Source organism: Fusarium mangiferae (assembly GCF_900044065.1).
Source record: "Fusarium mangiferae strain MRC7560 genome assembly, contig: FMAN_scaffold016, whole genome shotgun sequence".
NCBI lineage: Eukaryota > Fungi > Ascomycota > Sordariomycetes > Hypocreales > Nectriaceae > Fusarium > Fusarium mangiferae.
This window is the reverse complement of record NW_024573936.1, coordinates 598,397-612,422: the sequence shown is the minus strand read 5'-3', so window position 1 is coordinate 612,422 and position 14,026 is coordinate 598,397. Positions and strand designations below refer to the sequence as shown.

At 49.9% G+C, this 14,026-nt stretch overlaps 5 protein-coding genes across 5 annotated transcripts; 3 read left to right on the top strand and 2 right to left on the bottom strand.

Moving 5' to 3' along the window:
- Window positions 1-4,484: 4,484 nt before the first annotated feature.
- FMAN_10667 (uncharacterized protein) lies at window positions 4,485-5,304 on the top strand (the record flags this gene model as incomplete). The annotated part of the gene is made up of 3 exons (XM_041823848.1): window positions 4,485-4,807; window positions 4,950-5,102; window positions 5,223-5,304. The coding sequence occupies 3 exons, from the start codon at window positions 4,485-4,487 to the stop codon at window positions 5,302-5,304; spliced, it is 558 nt and encodes a 185-aa protein (XP_041689387.1).
- Window positions 5,305-6,642: 1,338 nt separating this feature from the next.
- On the bottom strand, window positions 6,643-7,134 carry FMAN_10668 (uncharacterized protein; the record flags this gene model as incomplete). The annotated part of the gene is made up of 1 exon (XM_041823847.1): window positions 6,643-7,134. The coding sequence occupies one exon, from the start codon at window positions 7,132-7,134 to the stop codon at window positions 6,643-6,645; it is 492 nt and encodes a 163-aa protein (XP_041689386.1).
- Window positions 7,135-8,010: 876 nt separating this feature from the next.
- On the top strand, window positions 8,011-8,616 carry FMAN_10669 (uncharacterized protein; the record flags this gene model as incomplete). Its single annotated transcript, XM_041823846.1, has 1 exon — window positions 8,011-8,616. One exon carries the CDS (start codon window positions 8,011-8,013, stop codon window positions 8,614-8,616), a length of 606 nt encoding a protein of 201 aa, XP_041689385.1.
- A 521-nt stretch (window positions 8,617-9,137) lies between these two features.
- On the bottom strand, window positions 9,138-10,301 carry FMAN_10670 (uncharacterized protein; the record flags this gene model as incomplete). The annotated part of the gene is made up of 2 exons (XM_041823844.1): window positions 9,138-10,236; window positions 10,294-10,301. The coding sequence occupies 2 exons, from the start codon at window positions 10,299-10,301 to the stop codon at window positions 9,138-9,140; spliced, it is 1,107 nt and encodes a 368-aa protein (XP_041689384.1).
- A 331-nt stretch (window positions 10,302-10,632) lies between these two features.
- FMAN_10671 (putative vesicular fusion ATPase, NsfA protein) lies at window positions 10,633-13,051 on the top strand (the record flags this gene model as incomplete). Its single annotated transcript, XM_041823843.1, has 3 exons — window positions 10,633-10,751; window positions 10,804-12,664; window positions 12,713-13,051. The coding sequence occupies 3 exons, from the start codon at window positions 10,633-10,635 to the stop codon at window positions 13,049-13,051; spliced, it is 2,319 nt and encodes a 772-aa protein (XP_041689383.1).
- Between the last annotated feature and the right edge of the window lie 975 nt (window positions 13,052-14,026).

Below are 14,026 nucleotides of genomic sequence, written 5' to 3'. Positions count from 1 at the left end.
GCTTCTTGTGGAGAAACAAGTCAGTCATCTTTCATCTCTTTCCAATCTCGACGAATCTCGCGTCAGTATTCCGTTCCAGTCATCATCCACCGGTTCATCTCGCTTTCATGGCCTCAAATCGATCAATGTGAGGCGGGCAGATCAGTCGACTCCATGATCTCCAGGAGACTGAATGATTGAAGCACAGCAGCTTGAACTAAATCTGACGCACAGCTCGCAACGCAGGGCTCGCAAGTCATGCCACCTGGGTGATAGGCCCTCGGATTTCGTGGTAGGACTTGCCATTCAAGACGCACCAAGACACGATCATCGCAAGTGATGCGCAACTAACAAGATCGCGAGGTGGATGAGCCAGGATGATGCTCGTTTGGTGCCGACGCTGATCGGACGTCGCTCAAGGACATCCCAGGTCCGGGGACGCAGTAACAGTGAAACAATAGAGAAAGTTACAACGAATTTCGAACGAAGCAACTACCCGTATCGGATGCGCATGAACCGTGACAGCTCTTGAGAGGGTTAAGTGACGACTTCAGTTTCTGAGTGGCGGGTAGCGACAGGAACCGTTGAAGACGTGTCACAGTGGCTCATGATAGCGACGTCAAAGGGGCGCCGTTGTCGCAGACTCCAGAACTGTCACCATACAGCAGAGCTGCAGCCCAGAATCTGCACATAACCGGGGCAACGTCTCCATTCGTAGCTGTCGGTTGACAGGCCGGGTTTGTCAGGGACCTCCTACAACGAGCGTCGGTCCGGCTTTGCAGCTTATGCAGAGTGTAGGGGTTTAAGCCGGCTGAAGAATGTATTGATATGATCAGTGATGGATGTTTCCCAATGTCGAGTGCTCATGTGGCTGATCGTTTGCCTCATGGCTCAGGCTACCGTGGGACGTATGTGGAAGTCAGAGAGAGCATCTTTCTGAGTTGATATTGGCCTTGCTAAGACTTTGGACACCCCAAGGATCAGGATTGGGCATTTTATTTTGGCTCGTAATCCATCCATATCGGTCTCTACGATAGTCTTTGTTGAACCGTATCGTCCCAGACGCAACGATTAGATCATTCGCCCTCGCGAATTCTCAAGATTCGTCAGACAAACCTCGCAAGCTAAGAGTCCATCTAGGACAAATGTCCAAGCATGTACCCTGTCACAGATAGTCTGAGCTAACTGTGCCAATGCTCACCAACTAGATAAAGATGGTGGATGGTGGATCTTGCGGTGTACCTTGTGGTGACTGGTCGGTAGTAGCAAGCGGGGGAGGGGCGAGAAATAAGGAAGAAATGCCGTTTGTACTGAAAAAGACCCATTGCAATGGATGCAATCATGCTACATTTGTCCAAGCATCATCCAATCAATTGTTGGCATAATTCGACCGGTTCTTTTCGCAATGGAATGGCGTTGGACAAAAGGTTAAACAGATCGAGGATGGTGAAGCCAAAAGCTCAGGAATCTGGACATGAAGCATCTCAAAAGTCGTGTTGAAGTCGTGATAGTGGATCCTTGGAGTTGTATGAAGGCAATGGGGTTCTTGGTGTTACATGGCCCATCAATTGCTTCATGGCGAGCTCGATTAAGTTCTATCAATAAGAGATATCTCAGATATTGTCAATGAGGCTCTGCGTGATTGTGGTAGCAAAATTGATATGGCACGTGGAACATCCAAGATTGAATCAAGCAGAGGAAAAAGCAAATCCAACCAAAACGAAAATGGCTGCCATCATCAATGGATGTAAGATACTTAGGTAGGTAGCTGGCTACCAGGAAGGTACGTTACGCACGCACGCACTTTCCTCCCCCCACCATCCCACCAACTTGATGCGTCCAGCTCATCTCATGGATGGATCCTTCCTCCTTCCATTCTTAAGAGCTTCCACTACGTATTGCACGCACCTGCCAGACAGAAAAGCTCCTGCAAATGGCACACCATCTTCGTAGAGAAGGTGCCAGAGACACCTGTCGATTGAGGTGACCCCTCGATCGGGTCCCTGGAATTCAATACCGGACCTTGTCTTGTCTGTCTTGTCTTTCACCCCATACAATCAATTGCATATCAAACCCACCGTCACAGCAACGTCTGGTAATCGTTTTGACAACGCATCACTACATTACATTACCTTACCTTACCTCCTGTGCTCTGCTGTAAAGGTACAGACAGTTACAGGTCAGAACAATGCCAGAAATTGCCCGACTTGATGCACCTCTACCCGACCCGCCGCCTTGCGTTCGCTTCTCAATTCACACCCTGTCAACCGACGCGGAGAGCCAATCCTCGGTCAAACCATTGCAATGCCTATCTTGATCATTACCTCTTCCTTCAGTCTCGACAGACATACATGTCTGGGCTTTTTGGTTAAAACGCCGCCAGCGAACAAGATGCAATTGGAGGGGGGTGTGGGCGAGATTGTGTTTGGTGCTTTAGAGGGGAAATGAAAATCCAAGGCTGCTTTTCCATCAACTTTGTCTTTTGGCTTTGCCTAGCGTCAGCGCGCTTGTTTGCAACTCTCTCCGCCTCCGTCTCCATTCTCCATGCTCCTTGCCTACTCCCCTGCAGCAAGGAGCAAGATGCAGTCCTAATGCATCCCAAAATTATGCGGATACATTCAGGAAGCCTGCATTCTCCAGTATCCGCTCCTCCGCGCAGGTGTCTTGCTATTTTCCTGCCCATAATGCTTGAACTGGACCTGAAGATGGAATGCCAAGGTCCTAACCGGCGGTTGGCGATCTCTCACGAATATTCATTTACACGGTGAGGCAACCAATGTCTTTTTTCTTCAGACACCCACCACCAATGTTACCCGCTACTCCAAACGGTACCGGAACCCGGCCGATTGAGATGTACTCTGTATGGTACAGATATGCCTTTGTGAGGGTGTGGGCTTTGGTGTCTACTTTACTTACCTAGGTCCATCTAGCCAACTCTCCAGCCAGTCAGCGTTGATTAGGTCGTTCGTTGCGCTGTCCGTTTGGTCCTTTCTTACCTGCGATCCATTTACCTGCTTTCAGTCCGTAACTAGCTATCACCAAAAAGCAGCGTGCCAGCCTAGTTTACATCGGCTATGTCCCTCACGTCACTGGACCAAGAGCCCAATCCAAGCCTGGCCTCGACTTGCCTCCTCCGCTTCTCAACGACCAAGCCCGTGACGCTCAGACGACTAACACTGTCGGTCTTTAGTCAATCGCTCCAGACAAGCAAATATCGGTGGGAAAACTTTTGCCCCCAAGACAAATTATACACATGGTCCAATCCCTTCTCAACGTTTGGACCCAAGGGCTAGTGCAGCCACTTGTGTCCGTTGATGGACCCGGATATGCATGGCATCTTACCAGCATCTTACTTTCTCTTGCACTTCTCCTGCTGTACCATACGGTCTGGGTCGGTCCCTTCCAAGTCGGGTCTTCTCTCGGTCTCCGCTCTGGCACACAGACGCATTTTTCTCTTTTTATTAACTGCCCGCTAGCACATGGTATCGTCATGTTCTGCCCGGCGCCATATTTGACACATATCCATTGCCCTATCAAGCACATCTCCCCATTCCCTCCCCTAGACTTGCCCGGTAAATATCGTTTTGGGCCCAAGGCGGTCTCCATTTTTTACTCTCTTAATTGTTACATCTGACATCTGAGATTGCAGTCTTTACTCTCGGCATATGCACATGCCCATGCTCATCCCAGGCTGGCCTTGTTACACGCAGCCAACGGCGTAGCTCAGAGGCGTTTACAATTTCAACGTCACTGCATTTGTCAAAGCAGTGCCCTTGGAGTATCTTAAAGCCACTCTTTCCTTTAGGTTACGCCTTACTCAAAGATTGGTCTTTCTCTATCTTCACCCTCCCCCAAAAGCCCTATCTTGAGCATGTTCCGTTACTCTTCTCTTTCGTTGGCTCGGATGTCAAACGGCAGTACATCTCGGATAGTTCTCTAACATTTCATTACCCTTCCAAGGCTCTCTGCCGCTTCTAGCCTCGCTAGTCACCCTCCTAGTAGTCCTAGTTTTGAAGTTTTGTTACCTGGTCATATCGTTGCCGTCCGTGATGGCCCACACCTGTGCATCTCGTCGTGATCGTCTCCTCTAGCCTCTCATCACCCTCAGTACCATGCCATCGTCCTGTCATATCCTATGACACGCCCTCATGGGCGGGGTTACTCGTCCTTCGTTGACGAATGGTGTCAAGATGAGTTATCCTGAAGTTCTTCCGGCTTGGCCGATCAAGGTTTCTGAAAAAGTATAAAAAGGCCAGAGTTGATGCTGTTGACGCTTTCTTCTTCCTCTTCCTTTCTCATCACTCTTCAACCAACTCCTGACTTGAAGTCCCAGCTTGCCCAGCACTTATACACAGTCCCCTTGACTTGTTGTCTTGATACACGACTATCATACCTCAACTGAGCTTCACTTGTCCTCAGCCTACTCAACTTTAACAATCACTCGGATCACTTGTCAAAATATTCAATTGGCATAAACACTTCTTCTTCTCTCTTAAATAATCACCATGTCTTCTCATTACACTCCTGCAGGCTATTCCATGCCTCTTCCCGTTCCCTCCAAGGGCTCCCAATACCCCACCTACAGCCAGTATTCCGTCTCGCCTCCGGAATGTGATGACTCGGTTAGCTCCGCCTCGGGCATCCCCTCCTACAGCAATGGTGGATACTCGGCTACCTCGTCCGGGTACCAATATTCTGGCGGGTACGGCGAATATGAAAGCACTCGCTCTGCTAGCGGCGTTGACTTCCAAGAGTACATGCAAGACCGCTTTGCCAACTCTTTTGACCCAATCCCCCTTGACCGCAGTATGGCCATGCAAGCTCAGACGTAAGTGGATCTCCCATCCGATTCCCACAAACGCGAAGCAGACTATCTTTGTTCGCCAATATTCGCAAAATGTTACACAAGCTTGCCGTTAGCGGCAAAAGACATTTGGCCAGCATGTATACTGACTCGATTTTGTGGATAGATCTGGTAAAATGAATGCCAAGCACCGCGAGCTTATGGAGCTTCAGAAGAAGGCGCAGGCTCGTCTTGCGAAGACTCGCGAGCGGTTCCAGGAGGGTATGCGAGATGCCCATGAGGTGCGCAGCGATCTTGAGTGGACGCAAAAGAAAGTTGGGTAAGTCGAGCAAACTTTGCGATTTTTTGAGCCCTATGGCAAACGCAACTGCAGTTTTTCATACGCGGCTCAAATTGCAGAGTTAAAGAGAAGTGAATTGAGACTAACCGACCATCATAGCTCGCTGAAGACCAAAGCTTCTCGCAAGCATGGCAAAGAATACAGCAAGGCCCGCGCCCGATTTCCATCCCCTGAGAACTAAATGATTCTTTGGGTCTTTCTTTGGAGTGGCATTTTGAACTTTAACGACCAAAAACTTTACTTAGCGAGCAACTTTCGGCCACATGCGATTCACCAAAATTTCCTACTTGCGCACATAGTTTCACTGCAAAATGCAGGAACACACGATATCAGATTCCCGGATTTCCAGATTAATTTTATTTTATATTTAGCGAAGATTTCACGCTTGTCATGCCACCCTCATCCCGACCTGCATGAACTACTCGTTCATGCAAGGGGAGTGTGAGGTGACGTTGAAATCAGGGGCACTAAGCGCGGCAATTGAGCCGCCTGGCGCGCAGTGTCTTGCTGCTTTTATGCAGAACAATGGCATGTGTGTGGGTACTCCCTAGCCAGGAACGCCAGCCTTGTGGCTTCTGGGGCAGGTGTGGGGGAAAACACGCGGAGAGGGCGAAGATGGGCGGCTTTCTCACGACTTATGGCTTATGATTGGATGAACTGAACGATCTAGGTGCGGTTGTTAAAAGTACACCTCCTCCCCAGCTTCAGTGGGGTGCCAGGGATAGCGTCAGCGGGTTTGCACCAATACATGATGTGTCGGAACCGATTGCTGCATGGGAGACGTGCTGGGAACCTCCCTGGGTATGGGTGACGCGGGAGCAGCCGAGGGCTGCAAGGTCGTTCTTCTCGTGGCATTTACCGAGGGGGGTGCACTGAGTGAGCAACCCTGAAAAGCACTGGAGCAAGAAGAGGGCAGGATGGAAAAAGTAGCGGACTCGCAAAGCAGTGTATTTCAGACGCTTGCCCTAATCAGGGGAGGCAGCGACGTTGATGTCGCTCCATTGGGTAACGCGGCGAGTCTGGAGAGCTGATGGGACCATCTTGGGAGGAGCTAGGATCTGTAGGAAGGTTTTCTCTGTGGATATCTCGACTGGAGTATGGAGTCTCATAGCAAGCAATATCTCGTTTCCCCTCTTTACTGAAGGCATAGCCCCGGGACCAATTGATGTGATAACCCCCCCGTAGATGTGATTGACCTGCTCCCCACGCCCCTCCAGCATCGGCGAGCCAGTCTGAGTAAGGGCAAGCATGTGATATGAGGTATATTGGCGGAGTGAGTGGAAGTCTCGTCGTAATGGTACTCGGAGGTTGTTAAGACCCCTGTCGCATGTGTCACATGACGGACCACGTGACAGAATATTTGATATCAAAATCTGCCTATGGCCAAAATGTGAGCCATGGCCCTGCAGTACCGCGTCAAGTGCTTCCCGAGGTAGTCCATGCTAAAGAAGCTTGCCTCTTGACAATTTTAAGTTCGTAAATCCCATGTGCATCAGCAGTTGTCGTCGGTGTCAATGCTTCAGGCAGGAGCGTCACCTGTCGTCGCAGCGTTCCCAGCATTTGGAGTGATCCACGTTCCCCTTGTCGTCAAGCCCCGGGCCTTCTCGATCTTTTCCCAGGGATTCTCGTTGGACAGTCGGTCGTAGTATCCCGAGAACTTGTTACCCCTGGCCCCATGTGCGCCTGAGTGCTGGCCTTGAGGTGTGGCTTGCGCCAGAGCAGGTCTCTGGGGTAGACTAGCCGGGCGCGCTTGCGCTGGCACTGTCTGTTCTGGGTTGGCATCTCCTCCGTTGTCATCATCATCGAGTGAAATCTCATCCTTGTTTGAGCCGGTTCCTAGAGCTGTAGAGTTTGCGCCGGTTGCCGATGACTTGGACGGTAGTAGAGCATCAGCATTTGGGTTGTAGCGACGGCGCTTGGAAGGTGGTGATGCGGCGCCGAAGGATGAGAAGCCCATCTGAGCCATGAGATCGTCATCAGAGACTTCCACGTCGTCTTCTGTGGGGTCCATCTTGCAAGCGTGAAAAGGAATGTGTTTGAGTGTGGTTCACTTGAATAGTGAGGCGGACGGTGAGAAGTGTCCCTTTGGGTGAGTGAAATGAGGAGATTAATGAGTGAAGTGAGCCAAGTGAGATGGTGGAAAGAATGAGGTGTGTCTGGTGCAAATGGAATCTGGGGTTGAGGCTGATAGTGGAGTTGTGGCTGTTGGGCAGCTATTGTGGCTTGACTCTTGGGCTTGTCCATCCCCTGGCGTCCGTCTGGGCATCCGTCGGCGGCATATGGGACCAGCAAGGATTAGAAAATATGTACAAGTAAAAACAAAATTATGATCATGGCATAAACCGTGGCATCTCGTTTTACATACTAAAACAAATCGTTGATACAGATATGCTGGACTATGGCGCAATGCCCTGAAGCTGGGTACTAAGTAGGTATCGCAGCCAATGTTTGAGAGAGAAACGAAATATCAGTGACATCAGACTGATGATCAAAAGGTCCCGACGAGACTTAATTAGAAACAAATACCTCCGTAGGCTAGGATAGGTTATGCAGTCGGAAGATTTAACGAAAGTCGACGAATGACGATGGATTTTCCCTGGTGTTTGTGTAACAGATCTGCGGCCACCCGAAGCCTGGCGTGTTTCATTTCTTGCTTGTGAAGAAATTAGGTACCAAGCAGGCCATCTCATTATCAAGCAACCTTGCAATTGCAATTTTTTTCATGTGAAACCATCTGTTCTTCTCACAAAAGCAGTCTAATATACTCATCCTTACCTAGTTTCATCCCATCTAAACTAACATTTTCGTTGCTTCTTTCTGTCAACTGGGAGACACGTCATTGAATCTACACTACTACACTACTTCACTACCTAACAGAACATCAATCATGGCCGATCCAAAGCCCATCAAGCTCAACCCCCCAACCAAATATGCCCCATCTACCAAGAACTCACCTCCCGTGGACCCTCCCACGCTCGACTGGATCACCACAACGTGGAGCGTCACGCACTCTACCCTGAGCATGTGGCGCGATGCCCGCAACGTCCGCATCACATACAAGCTCCTCCCCGGAACCGCAGATGGCCGACCCCGTCTCGACGACCTCGTTGAGTACGAGCCGCTCTCCAAGGACGGAACGCTCAAGACGGTTCAAGGCACCGACACACAGGCTTCGTCTATCGGATGGGACTGGAGGGGCAAAGGATGGTTGGTCTTTGTCAACTCGCACTGGGAGCTACTGGGCTGGGGCGAGGCAGTCACTTCAGAGGGCGTCAAGGAGAGATGGGCGGTTACGTGGTTTGCCCCTACGGTTTTTACGAAGGAGGGCGTTGATATCTACTGTGATCGTAAGGAGGGGCTGAGTGAGGAGACGTATGTGAGGATCAGAGAGGCGTTGAAGGGATTGGAGACCAAGAAGGTGCCTGAAATGGTTGAAGCTCACATGCAGCCTGTTGAGATCAGGTTGCCGTGGGTAGAGGGAAGCCATGAGTAGGCGACGTGTTTGGAGGAGCTTCTTAGTTTGACTTTTAGTATTTTGATGTAATATACCCTATCGCTTGGAATAGAGATGCTGCCTACCTAATGGATGTGCACAGATTACAGAATTATGGCATCTTTCCAACATCATGTGAGCTCAATGAACTTTGTCTTTTAAGTTCTTAACTAGAGGATCGAGATAGACAGCAATAAGCACCCTGACGTGTTGCGGGCTGTTCTTTACCAAGGTATTATGTAGACGTTCTTGCATCATAGCCATCCTTCCAGATAAACCTGTTACCAAATGATCTGGCCACACCCTCAGGAGCTCCAATTGACTATTGAAAACAACTCATCATCATAAATATGACGTTACGGCCGTAGTCACAATGTCAGGCAAGACTCACAGCGTACGTCACATGAACGGAGCCTTCTTGTGAGAGTTTGTATCTCCCTAGCTAATAAGAGTCAGATCGAGTATGAAGATATCAAAGGGTACAAATCGTGAAAGTCATTAAATGGGTATCTTATGCTAAGCTATCGGGTTTTCGAATGGTGTCGTCTTCGCTCATTTCCAACCCCCTCTGAAGATCGCGAGTCTCCTTTTTGATATCCATCGTCTCTCCGGGGTCTCTCTTTTCGTTCTCCACTCTCCTCGTAGTGTCGCCTCTCCTGCCGTGACCCTTCTCTATCATGACGTTCATGTCTTCGGCTTCGTGAATCAGAATGACCACTGCGGCTATGACTTCCTTCTCTTGATCTGTGTCTCCGCTCATGTCGACTGGGAGATCTCTCCTCGTCACGATCGCGACTCCGATGTCGCTCTCTACTCCTATCCCTTTCATGATGCCTTCTACGCCGTTTCTCACGATGTCGTTCATCTCGGCGCATCTGCTTCAGCTCTTCTTCTCTTTCTTCTTGGAAACGCTTCCTCTCCTGTTTGATCTCTCGAACCTTGGAAGCTCCCTTTTTCATCATGGCGAGAGGGTCGTTGGAGACTATGCGCTTGGCATCTCGTTCTTTGCGATTAGGGTCCTGGTTTCCCCATACGTCTTTTGACGAGGCATCGGGCGCCGCAGCATCAGATTGAGAGTACCATGGTTTAAGAACGCCATCCTTTCCAGTAGCATTCGAGAAGCGCATTGTATACTGGTCCTCGTAGCTCTGCTTTTTCTTCTTCGCTTCCTTTTCAGCCTCTTCATTCTTCTCGGCGTGAGCTCTTGACTTCTCATCGCCCAGAAGATCAATATGTCCATTGTGATCCACAAGGGGCGCAGAACTTGTGCTCTTCTTCTCAGGCTCTATTCTGACAAGAGCCGAGTTGTCATTTTCTCTTGCTATTCGCATCTCAAAGTCGGTATCGTCCTCGCCTGGTCGTTTTCGCTTTCGTCGCGTACTCGTCCTTTGCGACGCATCGTGATCACGAACGGGAGGCTCCTCGTCTTTTGGTGCTTCATCGTCTTCTATCGGCTGTGGTGCTTCGCCTCGAAGAATAGCTAAGCGCCGTTGTGCATCTATCTCTTGCATGCGCTGCTCCTCAGCTTCTTCGGCGGCCTTTGCGGCGGCTTCATCGCGACGAACACGGGCGATGTTGTCGGCATTGTACACGTTCCACGACTTTTTCCCTAGTAAGTGGCTATAGAGAGTTAGCTTACGTGGCAATTGGGTAGGTACTTGAACAATCTGGACTTACAGTGGCATTTTGATGATATTACCAAGTCGAAGTTTAGCTAACTTTAGGCCTCCTTTGAAGACCCTTCCCTAAGTTTAGGTAAGTTTAGGTAACTTTCCTCAGCTCAGTGGGGGCCGTGTCGTCACCTTCAACTGACACCCGCCTGTGACGGAGGCTGTGTCACAGGCAGAACCCCGCCATTGACGGGCCCGGAGCTGTGATCGCCACCTAAAACTGTCCTTAGGGGACCCGACTTACTTAAAGGTGGGGAGCTGCCCCTGCGTTTTGGGATTAGAACAACATCTGGCTTACCCAAAGTCGACCTACCTTTACCATCACCACTTCATTACCCTACTAGCCATGAATCGACCTTTTCGCCCTCATCCAGGGCAGCAGGGAGCTCCGCCTCGGGCAGCGCGACTGCACGTCGAGACAATCGAAGATAAGACTCTAAGGACCAGATTCGTGTACAACAACAAGTAAGTCTTGCAACAGTAACAGCCTCGATCGACTAAGCTAATGACTAGGAAGATGCGCCGTTTCTCCCGAAGACTTCCCTCCCAACCGAGATGGCTCTGATCATCACATCCTCATCCGCGGCGGCCAACCTGTAGGCGAGTACGTCGTCACTGCCACGCCTATTCCAGGCTTCCCGAGAGGCGGTATCAGTCTCACCGACGCCCAGCGAACATGGGCCGGCATCACCATGAGGGACGAATTCATCGGCGAGATCTACAATCCATTCAGCGCTCGGTCCGATGCGTACCTTGGCACTGTCGAGCTTTCGATCACTTTCAGAACCCAGAGCAAGAAGACAGACGTTCCCTACGATGAGGATGAGCTCTCGAAGCTCTTCATAGATTCGTACCAGAACCAAGTGCTTGCTCCTGGGCAACGCATGCTCATGGACCATCGCAACATTCCTCTCCTGGTCATTGTCGAGTCCGTGGTTCTCACGGGCTTGGACACGTCTTCAGAAGCGGAACAGAAGAACCAGGACCCCAATGCCAGAGGTATCCTGATTCCCCAGAGCAAGGTGTTCTTTCACGCCAAAACAGGAGACGGTTTCAAACTCAAACCTTCGGTGAACAAGCCCAACGCCAGCGCCATCTTCGCTCCCAGTTTCAAGTTTGATGATCTTGGAATTGGTGGCTTGGACACTCAGATTTCCACCATTTTCCGCCGTGTGTTTGCGTCTCGTATTTTCCCTCCTGGTATAGTTGCCAAGATGGGCATTGATCACGTCAAGGGACTACTACTCTATGGCCCCCCAGGAACGGGTAAAACCCTGATTGCCCGACAATTGGGCAAAACTCTAAACGCTCACGAACCTAAGATCGTCAATGGTCCCGAAGTGCTGAACAAGTTTGTGGGTCAGTCCGAGGAGAACATCAGAAAGTTGTTCGCAGATGCAGAGAAGGAGTACAAGCAAAAGGGAGATGAGAGCGGTCTCCACATTATCATCTTTGATGAGCTTGATGCTGTGTGTAAGCAGCGAGGTTCCGGATCTGGTGGCGGTACAGGCGTTGGTGATACTGTTGTCAACCAGCTCCTTGCGAAACTCGATGGTGTGGACAAACTTAACAATATCCTTTTGATCGGCATGACCAATCGAAAGGATATGATCGACGAGGCTTTGCTACGACCCGGACGTCTAGAAGTCCAGCTAGAGATCTCTCTTCCTGATGAAGAGGGTCGATTTGGCATCATCAAGATTCACACCTCCAAATTTGTAAAGAACGACATCTTGGACCACGACGTCGACTTGGCTGAGCTTGCTCGCCTTACCAAGAACTATTCCGGTGCCGAAATTGCCGGTCTGGTCAAGGCAGCAGCAGCCAGTGCATTCTCTCGGCACACTGATGCCAACCAGATCACTGTTACAAAGGATATCGAGCACATGAAAGTCAAGTGGAGCGACTTCCTACTGGCTCTCAGCGAGGTCAGGCCAGCATACGGTGCCTCCGATACGGATTTAGAGGCGGTTCTTCATTCGGAAATCATCCATTACTCGCCTGATATCCAAAACATATTGAACGACGTGCTTGGTGTTTCGCACATGGTTCAGGAGCATCCTAAACACCATAAATCTTCGATCATTTTCCACGGCGCCCAGGGCAGCGGCAAGACAGCCCTGGCTGCACACATCGCGAAGCTTTCAGATATCCCTTTCATCAGGATCATCACGCCACACAAACTTCTCGAGTACCGCGACGACATCGCCAAGTCCGAGTTTATTACGAAGACCTTCAACGATGCGCAGAAATCGGCCGTCAGTCTCCTAATCTTGGACAGCATTGAAAAGCTGATTGGATGGAACCCTATCGGGCCTCGATTCTCGGCAACAATAGCCAATACAATATCCGCTTTGGTCGCCAAAGACGCTGTTCAGGTAAGCGATTTATAGGCATGGCAGCAACTTAGCTAACAAGCAACGCAGGGGCACCGTCTTCTCATTTTTGCAACGACTTCTAAACTCAGTATTCTCGAGGAACTCGAGTTAGCCAAGGACTTTTCGCGGGATGTATACGTACCTACAGTATCGAGCCTTCGTGAACTGAAGACAGTGCTGCAATCACGGGGCGGCGTTGCGGCTGGAAGCGCTGACCAAACCCTAGCTCGTATTTATGAGCATGCTGGAGGGGACCAAGTTGGTGTTGGCATTAAGCCAATCATGGAATTCATCGCGGAGGCTGAGATGAGCGAAGACAGTGATCTCTTTGTCAATAAATTCTCGAACTCGGTGGTGAAGAGGATTCAGAGCCAACGGGTTCGGTAGAAGAGGCACCAAGATTAGACTACCTAGATTTGAATTTGTCTAGTAAAGGGGACACAATTAATCCCTTTACGTATGAAGTGTTTTTATATTCCCCCGGTGATCCAAGTTTAATAAGTCTACCATGAGGCTTCAAAGCTCGTTGCAAAGAAGGTGTTAGACTAACTATCATAAAGATTTGATCAATTTAGTCAACTAATCCTAAATCTCTACAGCTTCTAACTTAAAGTAAGTACCACTATTCATCCTCAATTTAATACCCTCCCACCATGCTGCCATCACAATCGGATTGTTTAGGTGTTATCTAGCAACACTTAACAGCTCGAATACTTTACTGCATTGCCAGCCTCGGCTTCAAAACAATAGGGTAGTTAGCTCGTTGGCGATGTTACATGGCCGATCACATGGCCATCGCTTCAAGCGGCTGATGATCATTGAATGGCAATACGTGAACATGGGAACCTTGAAGCACGCACGCGAGAATGGATACTCGCCCACTCGCCAAGTAACGATAACCATGCCGCATTCCGCAGAAGCAGCATGAACCAGTTCAAAACAAGAAAATGTGGCTGGGTTTGGGCGGAGCGGTTCATCGGAATCGGCGCGGGCCTTAAAATACAGTGTACGTATCCGTACTTACGAACTACTGTCCAGATCTTGACCCGGCCGGGGCAGCGGAGGCGAGAAAGAATGTGTCGATAGGTGCTGAAAGAGAGGATTGTATGCGTGGAGTTGGACGGGAAGCCCGCGGCAAGACAGATGGTTGGGTATTGAGGTTTTGACTGACTCGTGGTGATGGGGATTTGGTGGTAGAGGGGACGGGTACACCGCATGTTTGCTGAGTCAAGGGTAGTCATTGGAGGCTCTCTGTGTTAGTGAGCATGCAGGTATATGGATTCCTTCAACTGGCGCGTATTTATCGGTGATATTGATGCTGAAAACGATATCGTGACGAATGGATTTTGTATTGCACGGAGC